General features: G+C 46.7%; 1 protein-coding gene across 1 annotated transcript in view; it reads left to right on the forward strand.

The window, feature by feature from the left end:
* The first annotated feature begins 12,441 nt into the window (after window positions 1–12,441).
* The window catches only part of HECTD4 (HECT domain E3 ubiquitin protein ligase 4), a 64,877-nt gene continuing 59,898 nt past the window's right edge, over window positions 12,442–17,420 (forward strand). Inside the window, exon 1 of the mRNA XM_041489164.1 lies at window positions 12,442–12,902. Within this exon, the coding sequence (XP_041345098.1) occupies window positions 12,732–12,902 (171 nt within the window). The 5' untranslated portion in view covers window positions 12,442–12,731. The remainder of the gene's footprint in view (window positions 12,903–17,420) is intronic.

Genomic DNA, 17,420 nt, shown 5'->3' on the forward strand with positions numbered 1-17,420 from the left:
AGGTTTATGTAACTGCACCATCTGTCTGCCCAGTACTTCTGAGCTGAGGTAGCCAACAGGATTTTAGACTTGATGAGAAAGAAAGATTTCAACAAATTGATCCAGGCTCTATGAAAACAGGATGGGGAAGAGAGCAATACAGCCCTCCCTGAGGTGGAAGCCATGTTTAGTGGGAAAGAGGAATTGGGCTTGGAGTGCTCCAGAGGCAGTGGGAGAACTTGGACACCTGTGGAGTGCTGGTTTGCAGCAAGGGGCTGCAGTTTGGTGCTGGTGGGTGTTAAAGGTGTCAAGTGAAAGCACTGGGCACTCCCACCATCTTCCTGTTGCTAATTACCAGGCTGGGAGAGCTGAGTGGTGTCAGCCTGGAGAAGGGAATGCTCCAGGGAGACCTTAAAGCCTTTTGCAGTGTCCAAAGAGGCTCCAGGAGGGCTGGAAAGGCCTGGAATGGCAGGACAGGGAATGGCTTCCCTCTGCCAGAGGTAGGGTTCGATGGGATATTGGGAAGGAATTGTTCCCTGTGAGGGTGCTGAGGCCCTGGCACAGGTGCCCAGAGGATCCCTGTGGCTGCCCCTGGATCCCTGGAAGTGTCCAAGGTCAGGTTGGACAGGGCTTGGAGCATCCTGGGGTGGTGGAAGTGGCAGGGGCTGGGACAGGATGAGCTGTAAGGTCCCTTCCAAGCCAAAGCAGCCTGGAATTCTCTGAAGTACCGCTGAGGCTCAGCAGAGGGAGGCAGTGAGCTGGCTGTGTCCCCTGCACAATTCCTGGCCTGGCTGGGAGGAGTCTCTTGCTCTGTGCTGTGTTCTGCCCTGAGTTCTTTATTTTCCCTGACACTGGAATTTTGTCCGTTATTGGTTACATCTTCTCTTGTGTGTGCTTTGCTGGATAATGGGATTACTCACAGGTTTTTAAGTTAAAAGGAGTTTCTCCTGCAGTTCTGGGAATGGCCTGTTGATATAAATCAGCTCTAAAAAGATACAGAAGGGTTGTACACATCTCCCAGCTACTCACAAGGTAGGTCTAAGAAAAGCCTTAACCAAATATGCTTGGAAAGTTCACTTAAATAAAAAAATTGTGTGTGGGAACAACAAAATGGGGAAGTCCCGTCTAGCAAGGAGAATCAGAAGAGTTTGTATGAGCAGGTGGTATTGCAAATTCAGTCACACCCTTGTGCTCTTGAGGGAAAACTGCAGGACACATTAATGCTCCAGTCATTCCCTTCCCTCTGGGAGTGGGGAAGTTGCAGTAACAAAATAGCTCCAAAACCAGTCGGGTGTGGAGATCCAGTGGTGTTCTCTAGAATTCCTATTTGCTCTGACACATTCCTGCTTTGTGGATCAGAAGATACCTGGAACCATTAACCTTGTTTGTTGGGAGGGGAGGCTTTGTCTGCCAGTGTGTTGTCAGGAAGTGACTTGGAAATGGGAGTTGGTTATCAGCAGATGCTGGTCTGGAGCAGTGCTGCCATTGCCCTGTTCCTGTCACCTGTGTGATGAGGTGGTGACAGTAACACACCCTGCCAGGTGGGGAGGAAGGGAGGGAGGAATCTGCTCCTGTCAATGGCTGAGCTGAGTCACTGGCCCAGCTAGATGCCAGTGTCACACCAAGGGATGTGGGAGCAGGAGAAATTGGAACACCAAATCCTGCCTTCCCGAGGCCGAGCAGCTCCTCAGGCTTTGCTGCAGGAAATGGAGATGGCAAACCCTTCATATTCCAAAAGGAGAGGCAGCCAGTGATCAGCTGTGATGTGTCTGTCTCCAGCCTCCCAAATATTTTCCCTGAGTTCTGTGCAATCTGCCTTCTTTGAAAAGCTGCAGGGTGAGGGATGGAAAACAGGAAAAACGAGGCCTGTGCAGGTGACCAGCACAGAGGGATTTTTTTAATCCAGATAATGCTGGCCCCTACCTGAGCACAACTTGCAGCACATAAAGAGCCTTTGTGTGTGTTCTGGCTGTCCCCAGCATTTCCCATGCCATGTGAACAGTTCTGCAGCTGGGCTCGCTGAGTCACTGCTTTTTCCTGGGCAGCCCCCACAGAAGAAGCCAGAGACATCCAAAGCCTCCATCACCCAATGAAAAGTACTGGAGATGTGCAGCTCCAAAAATAGTGACAGCCTCAACCACAGCAGCACTTCATTAGCATCAAATGTGCTCTTTGCTTCAGCTGCCTAATAAAGTGATATGTAATTATAATAAAGCATCCTTTGGAGAGGAAAGAGAGAGGGATGTTGGCTTTCCCAGGGAATTGATAATAAGATGTGATGCCTTGTTATCTCCAGGCACCTATTTTTACCTGTCAGCTGTGCAGTGACCTGGTGGCTGCAGCTCCAGCCCAGTGAGGCTCTGTCCAGCTGTCACAGTGGGCAGTGGGGTCAGGGAGCAGCCACTGCCTTTGCCTCTGGAATGAGAATGCTGGGACCAGGATCCTCATGAGAAACTGAGGCTGATCTGCAAGACAAAGTCAAAGTCCTTTCCAGTGCCAGGTTTGTAGAGTTATGCCGCAGTTACCTGTGGCATTTCAGCTGTGACACTCTTGGGTTTAACCTTAATTAAGAGAGGATGCTCTGGCTGGAGTGTGAAGGTGGTTTATGGGACTCCCACACCTTTTGGGCCAAGTGGTCAGGAAAATTTGCCAAATTCCCAGATGTCCAGGGAGTGGCTGCTCAGTTCATCTGTGCTGCAGGATGTGCCTTGTCATGAAGGAGAGCCTGAACCATTTTCTCCCAGCCTATTTCCACCTGATCCCTGCCCTCCCTCTCCTCAGAGTTCAGAACTGTTGCAAGGAAATTCACTGTGGGTGTCCCCACAAGCTCAATAAATAATCAAATAAATTTCAATCCTATGGATAAACCATAAAGAGCTCCTGCTCCTGTCCTGGTTTGGGAAGAGGAACTGAGGTTCCCAGCCACTATTCACCTGTTAATTGGATTTCTCCAGTTCTCCTGCATTGCAGTCTGCACTGAGCACTTGACAACTCATTGCTTAAGCAGTTACAGCAATTAAATCCTTATTTTTATAAGGATCTTATTCATAATAGTCCTTGTTATGTTTTGTTCTGGAAGCCACTGGTTGAGTAAAGTCAGGCAGAGCCTGAGTCACTGCAGAGGGTGGGTCTGGGATGGTTGCATGTGGAATTTGACACAGAGCAACCAGGACATTTATCTTTGTTTAGTTACTTTTTAATTATTTGTTTGTTGTTTGGAGTGTTTAGGTCAGAGCAGTCTCACAAGGACATTTATCTTTGTTTAGTTACTTTTTAATTATTTGTTTGTTGTGTTTAGGTCAGAGCAGTCTCACCCTCTCCCAGCTATCAGTCAAAACCCCCATTTTTGTCAGCTGGCTGGCTTTTTTTGCTCACTTTATCTATTTTTCCCCCATTATTTCAGTGTTTATCTCAGTGGAAATGACTTTGCATGATGGATTGCACACAGAGCCAGCAGCTTCTCTGACCTAAGCATGGTTCACACTCCATCAGACATAAACACTTATTAGTTGTAATAGTGATGAGGAGAGAGGAAGCACAGTAGTCAAAATAGGACTTGAGATGAAAGAAATTCAATGTTTTTTCCTCAGCAATATTGATTTTCTGTGCGATCCCGAGCAAGTCACTTATTTTCAGAGAGGTCTGCGCTCACATACTGCAGAAAGCAGAAATACTTTCTCATGTCTGGTCTCAAGAAGTGTTTTCAACTTCAGAAAATGGAAAATTTATGTCCATTTTCTGAAGTACATAAAAGAATAAGCAGTCTCTGCTTGGCTGACACTGAGAGGGAACCTGACCCATTAATCTGATCTTGTTCTATGAGATCATATCAACATTTCAGACTAAAAAATACAAAAGTTGTGCTGTGTTGAAGACTGGCACAGGTGGCACAAAGAATAAATGTTCTCACAGTCCTATTTATCAGTTTTAATGTAATTTTTTGCAGAATTTAGGCTGTTTTATTTGTACAGGGCAGCAGAGCTCAAAGATGCAGAAACTCTGGAGCTATTGGGTGTTTCTTCAGTTGTCCAATTAGCAGTTCCTGGTGCTTTGCCTGCAGATTGGTTTTAATGATGATCATAACCAGATTCTCATATTTTACATCTGCTGAGCACTTTGGCCTTGTGACTTCCAACACAGGTCCAAAACTGCCACGACAACAACAAGAAACCACACAAAGGGAAAATGATTTCTCCAATCCATTGGAACAAGTCTGTGGGATGCAGAGAGCCACCCCAAGGAGCACAAGGAAAGGCTCTAAGTCTCATGGAGAAAATAAAGTTTAAACCAGAAGCAATTTCATCTTCATCTATTTTGTCAGTCCTAGCGGATGTAGAGGTTTTCCACTGGCCTGACAGATGCCTTAGGATGTAATTGGTTTTAAAATTAAGGCTTTCAAGTATCACCATGTGCTCTACATGGGATCCTATTGTTCAAAACGGCCATTTGGACAAGAGGAAATAAAACCCAAGATAAAATGTACAAAAGCAGCCCTTGTTCACAAGGGAGGAAGGGCATTTTTCAGAATAAGGCCCTAAAAGAGTGATGCACCCTCAAAATGACAGCACCATTCAAACTTCTGGTGAGAGTGTCCTGCTGAGCCAAAAGGAAAATCTCTTTTGTGGAATTTCATAGAAATTGGTGGGGAACCAGAATTCTTCCTTCAAGAAAACAAAAAAAACCAAACACCTGAACAAATGTCCCTGTGGAATCAGGGAGCTGAAAGCAAAGCAACTCCTACTCAAAGGAGAGGCACATGGCAGAGCTCCTGTGCACTGAACATCACCCACATGGCTTCCCTGGGGCCTGACAAGGTGCAAAAAGGCCACTGGAAACCTGGAGCTTTGTGCTTGTGGAAGAGAAAAAAGCCAAACACGTGCTCAGAGCAGGGGCACAGAGGGAGAAAAAGGAAAACTGCCTTTTGAGGCTGCTGATGCAAGAGAAACTTTGAGAGGGTTGGGGTTTTTTTGTTCAAATCCTGGCTTTGGTCAAAGCACTGAGCGTAAAAATGTGTGGTTTATTTAATCCAGCACTCCAGGAAAGACTTGCCTGCTTTGTAATTAAACAGAACTTCATCAAGGCAATGTCTCACATCATTCTGTAACTGCCTTCTAACACAGACAACCCATTAATCCCCAAACTGCCTGACAGCTTGAATAAAAAACAGAATTAAAATAATCCAAATAACAGCACAAATTGTGTGGTTTGGGCTCCCTTGAAATAACTGCTGATTTCACAAGTGCCTGAGAAGGGTGTCCCAGTGTGAGCCAGGCAGTGCAGCTGCTCCTGGGGATTTATCATTCTCATTAGAATTTCTATCACTCTTCCCATCCTGTCACCATGAGCTTCAACTTTTCATGTCATTCAATTGCCACCACCACAAGCCTGGGCAGACTGGGTAATCAAGCCTAAAAAATGGCTTTTTGATGTGTTTGTCAGGCCCAATCAAGAGCCACATGATAAGAGAATGGAGCCCAGCACACAAAATGTGGTCCCTGTGCTGCAGGAGGAGGGCTGGGCTGATGTCACCTGTCTGGGAAATGATAATCTCATGAAGGGGGTGATGCTCGTGGCTTTGGGTGACTGACAGCACTGCTCTGGTTCTCCTGTTGATTAACTGATTGTTTGTGTATTTTAGTTGAAGTTTAGTTCTTCCTGGTTCTCTGTAGGCTCTTTGTGATGTTCCTTTTAAAGAAACACTGCTGTTGTTAAGCATAAAGTGAAGGTTTATAAAATAATTCACATTCCCTGTCAGGACCAGGATTTTATAAGCACAGGACATTTCACTGCAGCACCATAAAATCACCTCTACCACACCACAAAGGAAGAAACTCTCCTGCCTGTAGCAGCATGAAAAGATTTTCCACCACCCTGGTTTCACCCAGGGGGCAGTCCAGCCTGAATGTGGAATGATGAATTATTTGGCCTTTCCTGGTTTGTGCCATCTGGCTGGAAGGAAAATAGGGAAAAATAGGTGAGTGATAGAGAGCATAAGAGGACTGCACCTCTCACATAAATCAGCAGCATTCCAAACCACAGCACACATCTCCAGCCTCTTCTGTTTGTTTCCCTCATATTTATATCCTGTCAACATGTTCACTTGCTGGGACTTTATTGTATAATAGTTATTACTCTTCTTTTAAAAGCAGATTCTTGGCTGGAAATAGAGGAAAGAGACACTGGAAAGAACAAGAGAAATGCTGCAAGAAAGAAAGGAAAGGGAGGAAGGCTCCATGGGAAGAGCACCTTTGGAGATGGGGGCACTTAGAGCTGCAAGGCAGCACCACACAGAGAGCAAAATTGTTCTTCCCAGAGGAAAACCATTCCACTTATTCCACTTTGCACAGCTTGCCTTCAGCTCTCAATTAGTGGCTTTCAGTTTCAGCTTTGTTTTGAATGCCTGTCACCACTGAAGAGAAAATCAGCACAGACTAACATTTGCTCAGGCCAGGGATTCACTGCCCTGCCTTCCCTTGCCAGGAAAAAGGGTTGGTAGTGCTGCAATGCCAGTGCAAACCTGCTAATTAGGAATTCATACTCTTGGATCTGATTTAGGAATTGCAAGTAAAAGACAATGATGAAAGTTCAAACACCACCTCTTTTAAAATCCTCATTTCAAATCCTGTTTTCCCTCTTTGCTTTGGTGTCCTGTTGGTTCAGACTCTCCACTATCCCAGGTTTCTCCAAGTCCACTCCAACCTGGCCCTGGAAAAGGAAATTGTCCCAAAATGTACTTTTCCCCCTGGGATGTTACATTCCAAATGTCAACATTTCAGCTTTTTATTCTGATTAGGACTGAACTTTTAAAATAAATATTGTGTGAAGCTCTGCCCAGATCTCAGCTTTGACCAATGTGTGCATGGAGCTGTCTGGGTGGGGAGAGAGAACTTTTCCAGGGATATCAGTTCTGGAATTTGGTCATTACAGCTCTTGTTCAGGGTGAAGTAACAGGAATTTCCCCTGTGTTTGAACCAATTCCTGTTTGATGGAATCCCTCAAACACAGGGATTGCAGGATCAGTATTTCAACCAACTCACTTGAGAAACCAGAGAAAATTCTTGAAATACAAATGTAGACACAAATTCTTTCTTGATAGGCTAAGAGAAAAACAGCTTATGACACTTTCTCTTTCCAAGGGTTTTAAATAAAACTTTAAGTAAAATATGGGGTAAATATGAAGCCAGAGATGCCACCTTGTCACGTTTATATGTTTACAATATTGAGCAGAATATTGTACCAGATTATTCTTTTTCCATTAATTTATCCCTTGTGTTACTGCACCAGTTTTCAGAAAGGTTGAATTTTAAAACAGCACAGAATAGCTGTATTTAAACCTACCTATTTTTGGATAGTAATAATGAGTCTTCTGAGACATTTGAGATTCAAAAATTCAGGACAACCACTCAGGGATCTGCTCAGCTCCCAGCCACTCTTTCTCACTGATGGGCAGCATTTAGGTACTTCCAGAAAAGGCAACTTGAGTAAGAAATTGAAACCTGAAATTTGAGAGAGAACTGTTAAATGCCAGCACCTCAAGGGAGCAGGAAATCCCAAAGAAAAGATCAGGCTCCCAACTTTCCAAGTTTGAAAGGACAGGGATGATTTGGTGCAGAGATGGTGGGGAGGAACACTGCTCACACCCTCATGGGTGAAGACAACAGGAGGGAGAGGAAATAAACTGTTCTCTGTGTCTGCAACAGCCAGAAAAGGAAATGGAAAGGGTAAAATTGCAATAGTAATGGATTAGAAAACTCCCTAAAGGTGAAGACAATTCAACAGTGGAAGAGACTGAACAGAGAGGCTGGGGCTGCCCCACCCCTGGAAGTGTCCAGGGCCAGGTTGGATGGGGCTTGGAGCCACCTGGGATGGTGGAAGTCGTCCCTGCCCATGGCAAGGGGTGGAATGGGATGGGCTTTGAGGTCCCTTCTATCCCAAACCATTCCAGGATTCCCAGATTCTGTAATTCCATAATTTACATTTGTTTCCTGTCCAATTTAAGCAAGGCCATGCTTGCAAGGTAGTGATTCATTCTCTTGTTTCCTATAACCCTTATTAATTTTAACAAAAACATCTATTTGTTCTTCCTCCCTCAAGCCCACCTTGCAATCTTCAGCAATTATTGCTCTTCTAAATGAGAAAAATGTGAATGTTTCCATTTGCAATTAAAATACATTTCTGAGGTTTGGAATTATTTTATTTCACTGTCTAGTTTCTTCCTTCTCCTCTGTCAAACACTGATTTTTTTTCCACTTCAGTCCTTTCTATGTTTTACTTGGAGAAACTGTATTTTTTAATCCCAGATAATGTGCCAAGAAATGCCAGTATTCCTTGGGTAGTGGCCTTATTAATGATGGCATTTGGGCTCCCTAAATAACAAGTACCAGGCAGAGGAGCCGGGATTCAGGGTCTGCAAATCTGGTTTGTGCAGACCACATAAAAATAGCAACTTGTTTTTCTTTTTCACACATTTCTTAGTGCCACAATGGTCATTGAAACTGAAAGTGTCATTTCTAAATGAACAGAAAGATACACAGCAGAGCCTTGGGATGAAAAGAGTTCTCTCCACACAGCTCCGCTGTTAATGTAAAATTAAACTGAAGGGTGAGACAATGCTGCTTTAAATCCCATTACATAATAGGCAAATTCTAAGCAGGAATAGGGAATTTCCATTTGCAGGAGTGAATTTTTGCCCACAGCCCATGAGCATCTTCTGCTAAGTCTCAGTATCTGTGATGTCCAGAGAAGCACAAGGACACAGGAGACCTGCACAGGAAGCAGCTGATCCCAAAATCCTGCCACCAGAGGCAGAGACAACCACAGCAGATCAAAGAACACTCAACATCTGCTCCAAAATAATGGGAAAAAAGCAAAATAATGGAAGCAAAATAGCGGTTTTCTGTAGGAACCTATTTACAAGTTGAGGGTTTTATTCCTTCAACTGGATGATCTGTGTCACAAAGTTATTCTGGTCTGTTTTTTAAGTCATCCCATAAAGTAGTCCAAGAGTTCTTTGTAGTTGCTGCTGTACCCCTCTGACTGCACATTGAAGCTGCAGTGGCTGACATTTGCTGGTGACAGGCAGAACACAAACATTATATTTTTTTTTTCATTCCATTACACAACACCTTCTGCAGCAGATGCCAGGCAAACTGCATGGAGTTTGCTGCATCCAGTACAGCCCTAGTGCTGAAAATCCCATGTAGGAAGCCACATCAGCATTCCATGTAAGTTTATAGATTGTACAATGCACTCTTAATTCCTGAATGGCAGGAACTTCAAATAATTTAGGAAATTACATTTAGCAGTAATTATTTTATTTACCTGCAGTGAGGCAGGACAGGGTACATTTCTCAGTTTTATTCCATTGTTTTCATTCAATAACTGCTTTTTAGCTTTGAATTGTCAAGTCAATAGAATTCAGAAGAACTCCAAATAAGCAAATCAATAACTATAAAATGGCAAATATCCCTTCTGTTCAGCTTTGGAAGTCTTCACACAGATTTGGCTAAAAGGAAGACTTCCAAAACATCTGCACAATGTGCAGGTCAGAGCCAAGGGGGCTGTTTTCACGGGAGGCAGCTCAGGTTTCCTCCCACAGGAACCCACATGGATCAGGATCCTTGCTGGGAGAAACTGTCACCAGCCCCCAGGCAAAGGACAAAGCAGAGTCCCTGCCAGGGAATAAGGTGGCCACGCACCTCGTTCAGTGCCTCACCTGCTGTGGAAGCTTCCAGAGCCTCTCCTGGCCCTGAGTCAGCTCCTCATTCCTGTAAAAGGCCTTGGCTTGCATCCCAAGGCAGCGGATTGAATCCACAGCCACATCAAACACGGATTCTCCATCTGGGAGCTGCTGTGGCAGCCACATTCCTCCAGGACAAAGCAGCCCAGGAGGCCTTGGAAAGAGCTGCAGACAAAGCATTTGCAGCCTGGGTTACCCAGCCTGTGAAACATCCCTTTGGAGAACAGGTACATCCAAACCTCTGGAAAACACTGCAAACCCCTTCTGCTGATGTCCTTCTCCTTGCTTGTGAAGGGAACATCCCACCTGACTCCCAGCTCTGCTGTTTGTGTTGATTTTGTGGAAGATACTCAACTAGCACCATGATAGTACCACAAGATCTAAACATGGAATGCTTTTTTGGTGGAATGCTACTCCCACTAAAATGCACACACACTTTGTGTTTCTCTCCCTCTGTTCCTCTCACGTGTGGATGAACGAAAACAATGTCAAACTCCCACGCTGGGAACAAAACAACAACAGTAACACCCGTGGCTGTCTGCCCTTGAAATGTTGTGACTAATCCAACCCCAGGAGCGAAGTTTTTCCCTGGCTCCAAGGAACCTTCGGGAGCCTGGCTTATCTCCCCTGCCAGAACTCAGCTGCCACATCCCACCTGCCATAAAATCTTCCAGTCTCAGCGTTCCCTCTCTTCTGACTCCTCCCAGGGCTTCCACGGGTGGATCAGGGTCCGTCTGCAGCCGTTGTTCTCTCTGTCACGTCTTGACCAAAAATAACAGATGTCCATGGAGCTTTTCCCTCATAAAAACTTTTGATAGCAGCTCTGCACACTCTCCCTGATCAGAAATTACTGCTGCACAGAGGCAAATAATATCTATTTTTAGAATAAACCAAGCCTGGAGACTCTTCTGCTCTCCAGCACATGAATAGCAGGGATGTCCTACCAAAGAGTGCACAGAGCTATCACACAGATCTCTAAATTACTGCTTGTTTGAACTTACCTGAACCCTGTGTCAACTGAAGTGGCCTCAAAAACAAGCTTCACAATAGTGTGAGTGCTCACATTGCTGAATCAATGCTACAAAAGGGCTTTGCATGGGTCCTATGTTGAGTGGTCATCCATTACATGGAAAAATATGCTTCTTCCCAACCAGATTTAAATAGGATATAAAGCACTGGTGGTAGATCTTGTTTTACTCCAACTCTGAATAAGCTTTTCCTGCAATAGCACAGCACATTTGTTATAATGCACTGATATGTTAAATAATTTAATCTGATCAAACAGGTAAATAAATGCATAGAGCTCTATCTCTGCTCAATTGTGCACAGTCACTGTTCCATGAAAAGCAGACACTTGCAATGGGAATCCCCACAGCAATTATCCACTAAAACTATTTAACATTTATCACCACGTCTCTCTCATTAACATGATTTGTCTCGGCAGCACGTCCTTTGCTGAACATCCAGGTACAGCTGCCTCTGACACTTTGTGCCCCTGAACGGGCTCAGGGTGAGGTCTGAGGGAACTGAGGGTGAAATTAGGCTGGGAAAGAAGGATCAGTTTTCCTCTGGATCCCCTTCTTTCCACACAAACTGAGGTGTTGCAACCCTTTTACTTCACACCCTCTGGAATCCATAAATCCAGAAGTACAGATTTGAAGGGACATACCTGCTTGCTCACGAGTTCTTTGGGAAAAGCTCCTTGAGAGGTGACAGGATTCCTGCAAGATGGTGACAGAGAGGGGCAAGGAGAAGGGAGAAAGGGAAATCATTCTATGAGGGGACAGCCAAAATAGGGATGAGCAGGGCTGAGGGAGAGGAGAAACAACCATGAGGGGAACGTGAGGGACCAAGAGGGACCAGCCCTGGAGGGAAATGGGGAGTTTCAGAGGGGCCCAGTAAATGAATCCAAGAGTGTTGAGAGAGAAACTGAGGAGAACAGCACTGAGGGAGCAGCTCTCGGTCCGGGCGAAGGGTGGAGGGAGGTGAAGGGCTGAGGGAGCGGCCATTCCATGAGGGTGAGACGCCGGGGCAGCGCCAGGGGAGCGATGTGAGGCCCTGAGGGGACCGTCCCGCGAGGGGCTGAGGGGAGCAATCCCTGAGGAATGAGGCGAGGCGCGCTCCCCGGGGTGAGACACTGAGGGGAGAACAGCCGGTGCGGGTGATCCGCTCCCGGGGTGAGGCGCTGAGGGGAGAACACCCGGTGCGGGTGATCCGCTCCCCGGGTGAGGCGCTGAGGGGAGAACACCCGGTGCGGGTGATCCGCTCCTCGGGGTGCGGCGCTGAGGGGAGCGCACCCGGTGCGGTTTATGCCCTCCCCGCTGTGCGGGCGATCAGCTCTCCCTGCGGGTGAGGCGCTGAGGTGCGATATGAGCGGGGTGAAGCTCTGAGGGAAGCACTCCCGGTGGGGCTGCGGCGCTGCGCCCGGCGCAATGACCCGCTCTTCCCGGTGCTGTTGCTACCTTCCCCGCGGTGCGGGCGAGGCGCTGTACCCAGTGCGGACGATCCGCCGTGCCCGGTGCGGGTGGAGCACTGAGCGGAGCACATGCGGCGCGCATTAGGCGCTGCCGGCAGCACCGTCGGCGCGGGCGGAGCTGCGGGAGCGGCCGGAGGAAGGCGGAGCTCCGGCGCTGGGGGCGTGTCCCGGCTCTCGGGGAGGTGCCGCGGGGCGCGAGGGGCGGGGCCCCGCGGGCTGGGAGGGGGCCGGGTGTATTGTTCCCCGCGCGGTGCATGCCGGGCGCGCCTCAGCCCCCAACATGGCGTCGCGCTGTCAGCGGTGTGTGTGAGGCGGGCGCGGGACGCGGGGCTGCGGGCGGGCACGGCGGCTCCCGGAGCTCCCCGGAGCGCCGCCGCCGCGGTGGCAACGCGCCGCTCCTCGCTGCTGCCCGCCGCGCCCCGGCTGTCCGGCGCCCAGGCCGCTGGGGACGCGCCTGCCCCCGCCCTGCCCCCGCCATGGGCGGGTAGCGGGACCCGCCTCGCCTCAGCCCTGCGGAGCCCCCCCGCCCTCCGCGCCATGGGGTCCCCGGCGGCCGCTTCGGCGGCCGCGGCCACCGACTCGGCGCAGTGGCTGTCGGTGAAGGAGGAGACCATCTTCCTGCACGACGGGCTGATCCGGGTCACCGACCTGGCCGAGCTGCCCAGCGAGATCATTGGGGTGGCCGAGCCCGGCGACACCGAGCTGGAGGTGAGGCGGCCCCCCGAGCTGAGGGGAGGGACGGGGCAGGGCCAGGGGGTGAGGGGGGGGATGCCCTCGGCAGAGGGGCACGGTGGCAGCGGAGGCCTGAGGCGAGGAGGACGGGGGGATGGGAGATGGGGGTGCAGGGAGGATGACTAGGGGAGGATGGGGGGCCGGATGGAGGATGCTGCGTGCGGATGCCGGGTGAGGGATCTGGAGTCCGGAGCCAGCCGGTGTCGAGGCGTCCTGCTTGTCTTGAGTCAATCTGATTTATTCCCGATAATAATGAAAGTGGAGCTGGGCAGGAGGATGGTGAGGTGCTGATGTAAATGGAGGGTGAAGTGTTGGTGCGTCCTCCTTGTTTTGAATCCGTAAGGTTTGGAAATCAGAGCCACACTCGCAGATTTCAGCGTGGCCTTTGGCCCGCTTATTTTTATTGAAGGTTTTGTGTTTTCTTGCTGTTACTTTAGACGGTTTGTAATTCATCAGCCTTACAACGACATGCTCGGGGGTGCCCGGGTGTTTTATTCAGCTGTTGACAGTGATCATTATTAAGGACCCAGGAGGGCAGCCCAGATTTCCATCCCAGCTTTTTACCTTCCCAGAACTGCCCCTGGTGTTGGCTGCAGGCAGGCGGTGCAGCTGTTTTATCTTAGGAGGAGCCGCTGAAGGACTGAATGTCACGGATTATAGGTTGCATCTATTTGCTAGACTGCATTTTTTTTTTCCCCCCCGTGTGCCTCCCTTCTCCTCTTTCACCCCACCCTCCTCCCCGGCAGTGTGGCTCGCAATGACACAGGGGCTTTGTCACCGGAGCTGAGCGGTGGGAGCGCACAGGGGACGCTCCAGCCGGAGCTTTATCTCCGGGCTCTGTTTGGTCCCAGGCATTTTAGGCTGAAAAACCCCTTTAGTGAGGCTTTAGCTGCTGTCTGGGCTGTTGCTGAGAAGAACCCACGAGCAGTCCTGACAACGTTATTGTTCACTGGGTGACGTGGAACCTTTACGGGCTTTGGGGAAACTTCCCCCAGCCTTATCTAAGGGAAGATATTTTCTGCAACCGTGCATTTTCTGTCCTGTGTGTTGGGACACTGAGGAATGGCATGGAGAAATCAGCTGCTCCCATGAAATGGATGTTGGCAAATATCACATGAACAGGAAAAGGGAGATTTTTAAGGTGGCTGACTTATCTCTGTGTGTATAAACATGGAATGATTCTCCCTTGTGATCAGAGTTGCTCTGGCATTCAGTGCAGCTTGGATTCAAGAAAATATTTTGATTCCATGGCATAGTTCTAGAAGCAGCATTGAGTTTAAAAACTGTGCTAGAAAAATAACGTGCTCCCACAGCATTTTTTCTTGTTATATCATAAGAAAGGAGGATATCCTTTAAAAAACAAACAAGACCTTATTTTAAGATCCTGCCGGCCAGGCCAGAAGTGTGTTCCAGCCTGAAACTTGACACACAGCTTCACTCGACAAACACTTCAGCTCTGGAGAATTTTTTCGTTGATGTTAGGAATGTTCTAAAACTCCAGTTGTTTGGGAGAGATAGGAATGGAATTGGTGCTACTGTGTCTTGTGCTTTGACATTTATTATAACAAGTGTTGCAGCAATCCAGTGCCACTGATTCACCTCATTTTTTCGGTTCCAGAGATTCTTTTCCTGTTCGTGTTTGCAGTGCAAAACTTTGGAATAAATAATTAAATATGACTTTTTGCTGTGGCGCTTATTTTTGATAAGTACTGATTTTGACTTATATTGATCTTTATTCTTAAGTCACAGCTTATTAAAACCTTTTATTTCCATCTACTGATAGAATTGATGATCACAAGCAATCAATTTCATTTTCAGATATCTGCAGATTTGTTTAGTTTGGTATTGAGGGGGAAAGGTTTTCAAAAATAAAATTTTACCTGGTGCAAATGCAAAGTATTTAGCTCATAACTTTTCTCTGCCTTTTCTTAATGCTGTTTTTTAATTTAAATAAGGGGTACTTTGGTGATGTGGAATGGCTTTGAGGAGCCATTTTGTGGAAATAGGTGCACACATCTGATTGAAGCATGGCCATGCAATCGACTGCTACACAAGAGCTCATTTACACTCTTTCTACTCCTACTTGCAGTGTAATAAATATCTTTGAAAATGGTCCAAACAGAAATCTCTTGGGATGTGCTATTGGCCAAGGGTAGGAGATGCTGCAGCTGCTGCTTTGATTAGGAAACTTCTTTAATTCACTTCTTGTGCTTCATCAGTGGTGGTCAGAAGCCTGGCTGAATTTCGGAGCTGAAGTGCTTAATTAAAAATGTATAATGTTTAATACTTTAATGGATTTTTTTTTTGGGTGGAGAAGTATCATTCTGGTCTGTTTTGCCCAAATATCCGTTTAAAGAGCGTATTGGTGACTAATGTCAGAGTGTTTGGATGTGTTTCCTTTGTCCTTCTGTTCAAAGGTTCTGTCTATTTATAAAAAGAAAAGCAGAGGAAAAAATGTTACAGTGCTGGTGTTATGCCAAGAAAGGCTTATGGAAACTTATTATTTTTGTTATTTTGACTCCCATGCAGCTTTGATTTGATCTTTTTGTGTATTTGTATCCACTTGTATTTATACACATGTACTTTAATGGTATGTTTCAAGAGCCTAAATCTTCTCTTTCGGCTTGTTCTAGGAGTATGTTGAGTTTTAAAGGGTGTGGAGGCTTTTGCTCTGTTTTTATTTTTTCTGTGATGATGTGTGCCAACTTCTTAGATTGTTTCAGCATATTAACAGAAAATTAGGGCTTTTAAAAAAAATTTGATAGAATTTTGTAACATTGTGCGTGAACCAGCTGCACCTGGTGCAGGTTTCCCACTAAAATCCTCTAGTCAGGAGAGACCTGGATTAGTCAGTGATTACAGAAGCCTTTGGACCTTTATTTTAAAACCTTTCACACAGAGAAATCTTTGAAAGAGCAAAGTCTTCTCCTTCTTGGAGACAACCCTCAGTGACAAAGCTGGAGGTGTTACCATGACATTGTGGTTGGTCAGTGCCCGTCCAGGAGGGACATGGAGTGCAGGAAGGGCAGTTCCTTAAGATTCCACAGAATCCCAGAATGGTTTGGGGTGAAGATCATCCAGAATCCCCTCCTGCCGTGGGCAGGGAGCCTTCGTCTGGTTTTCCCATGGAGCTGGGAGTGCAGCTCCTCCCTCAGTAGCTGTTGGGATCATGTCTGTCCTCACCTGGACTCTTGTTGAGCTCTGTTCTGTAGGCCAGAGTGAGGTGCTACTGGGCAGGTGTGGCTCTGCACTGAAAATAGTTACCTTTATCAAGTGAAAGGTAAAAAAAATAATAAAAATGAAACAAAGAAAAAGTGGTGGTTTTTCCTCTTCCCCCCAGTGGGGCCTGGGCTGGCTCTCCACAGAGAGGTTGAAGAGTTGAAGTCCAGTGCTCTTTTCTCAGCATGTGCCAATCCTGTGACTGACTTGTGTTTGCCATAAAATGATTTAGACTGGAAGGTTTCTGCTAAACTTGGAAGTTTTCACCCATTTTCCTCTCGACCCAGAGAAAACATTTTGTCACTTTTGCCTGATTGCTGAAGGAGAGAGCAGCTCCCTGCAATTATCTGGGTCAGTGCTTCCCAAACCTTTCTGCTTGTGACCTTTCTGCCATCTACAAGCGTCACCTCTGTCATGCTGAAAGTCCCTAATGCCACCATCAACAATTGACTCCTTCCTAAGTGGGTGACCCTTCCTGGGGTTGTGACCTCTGACTTGAAAACTGCTGATCCGGGCATGTGGCAGGCTTGGAACACCCTCATCCTGCCCGTGCCCCCCCTTCCAGTGCCCCAGGGGTCCTCTGCCAGGACTGGGAATTTAATAAACTTCTCTAATATGGACCACTGTCCCTCTGACTTTGGAGTTTTGAAGTTGTATTTTAGGTAACCTTGTAGTGAAACGTTAGGAAACTTCTCAAGGATGATTTTGCAAATCTGTTTCCCAAATATAGATCTTGTTACCAGTTGCAGCTTATTAATTCAGTGATCTGCACTCTCAGATGTTTAAATTACAAAGATTTTTCTTTACCTTTTGCAGCTGTTTTCACCTACTACTTGAGTAAGAGCCAAAGAAATATTTTAATGAACAAAGAAACAACACTTTATAGCATTTTACTTGTTTACAGCTTGCTTGTTCTCTGTAATTCATCTCAGATATGAAGGTTATTTCATAAATTTGTATGGTTAAAAAATGATTTGGGATAAAATTGTAAAAGATAGTGGTATCTTAGTGCTTATTTGTGAGCAATGAGATTTCCAGTGCTTTCACAAAAGAAAATAGGTTCTGCTTTTAGCTGAGTAGTTAAAAACTGCACTGCTCCACACAGGACTCAGCAGAGGCTGTGAACAAGAGGATAAGGTTAACATTTCTTGGAGCAGAAAAAATTGGAACAACCTTGAGACTTGTAGTTTTTTAACTGCAACCCTAAAGCACGGTGTAAAGTGCAGCAGCTGCTAAAACATCAGGGAGAAAATGTTCACACGTATTTGTATATTT

Source organism: Pyrgilauda ruficollis, unplaced genomic scaffold (assembly GCF_017590135.1).
Source record: "Pyrgilauda ruficollis isolate IOZ18807 unplaced genomic scaffold, ASM1759013v1 scaffold9, whole genome shotgun sequence".
In the NCBI taxonomy this organism is placed as follows: Eukaryota; Metazoa; Chordata; class Aves; order Passeriformes; family Passeridae; genus Pyrgilauda; species Pyrgilauda ruficollis.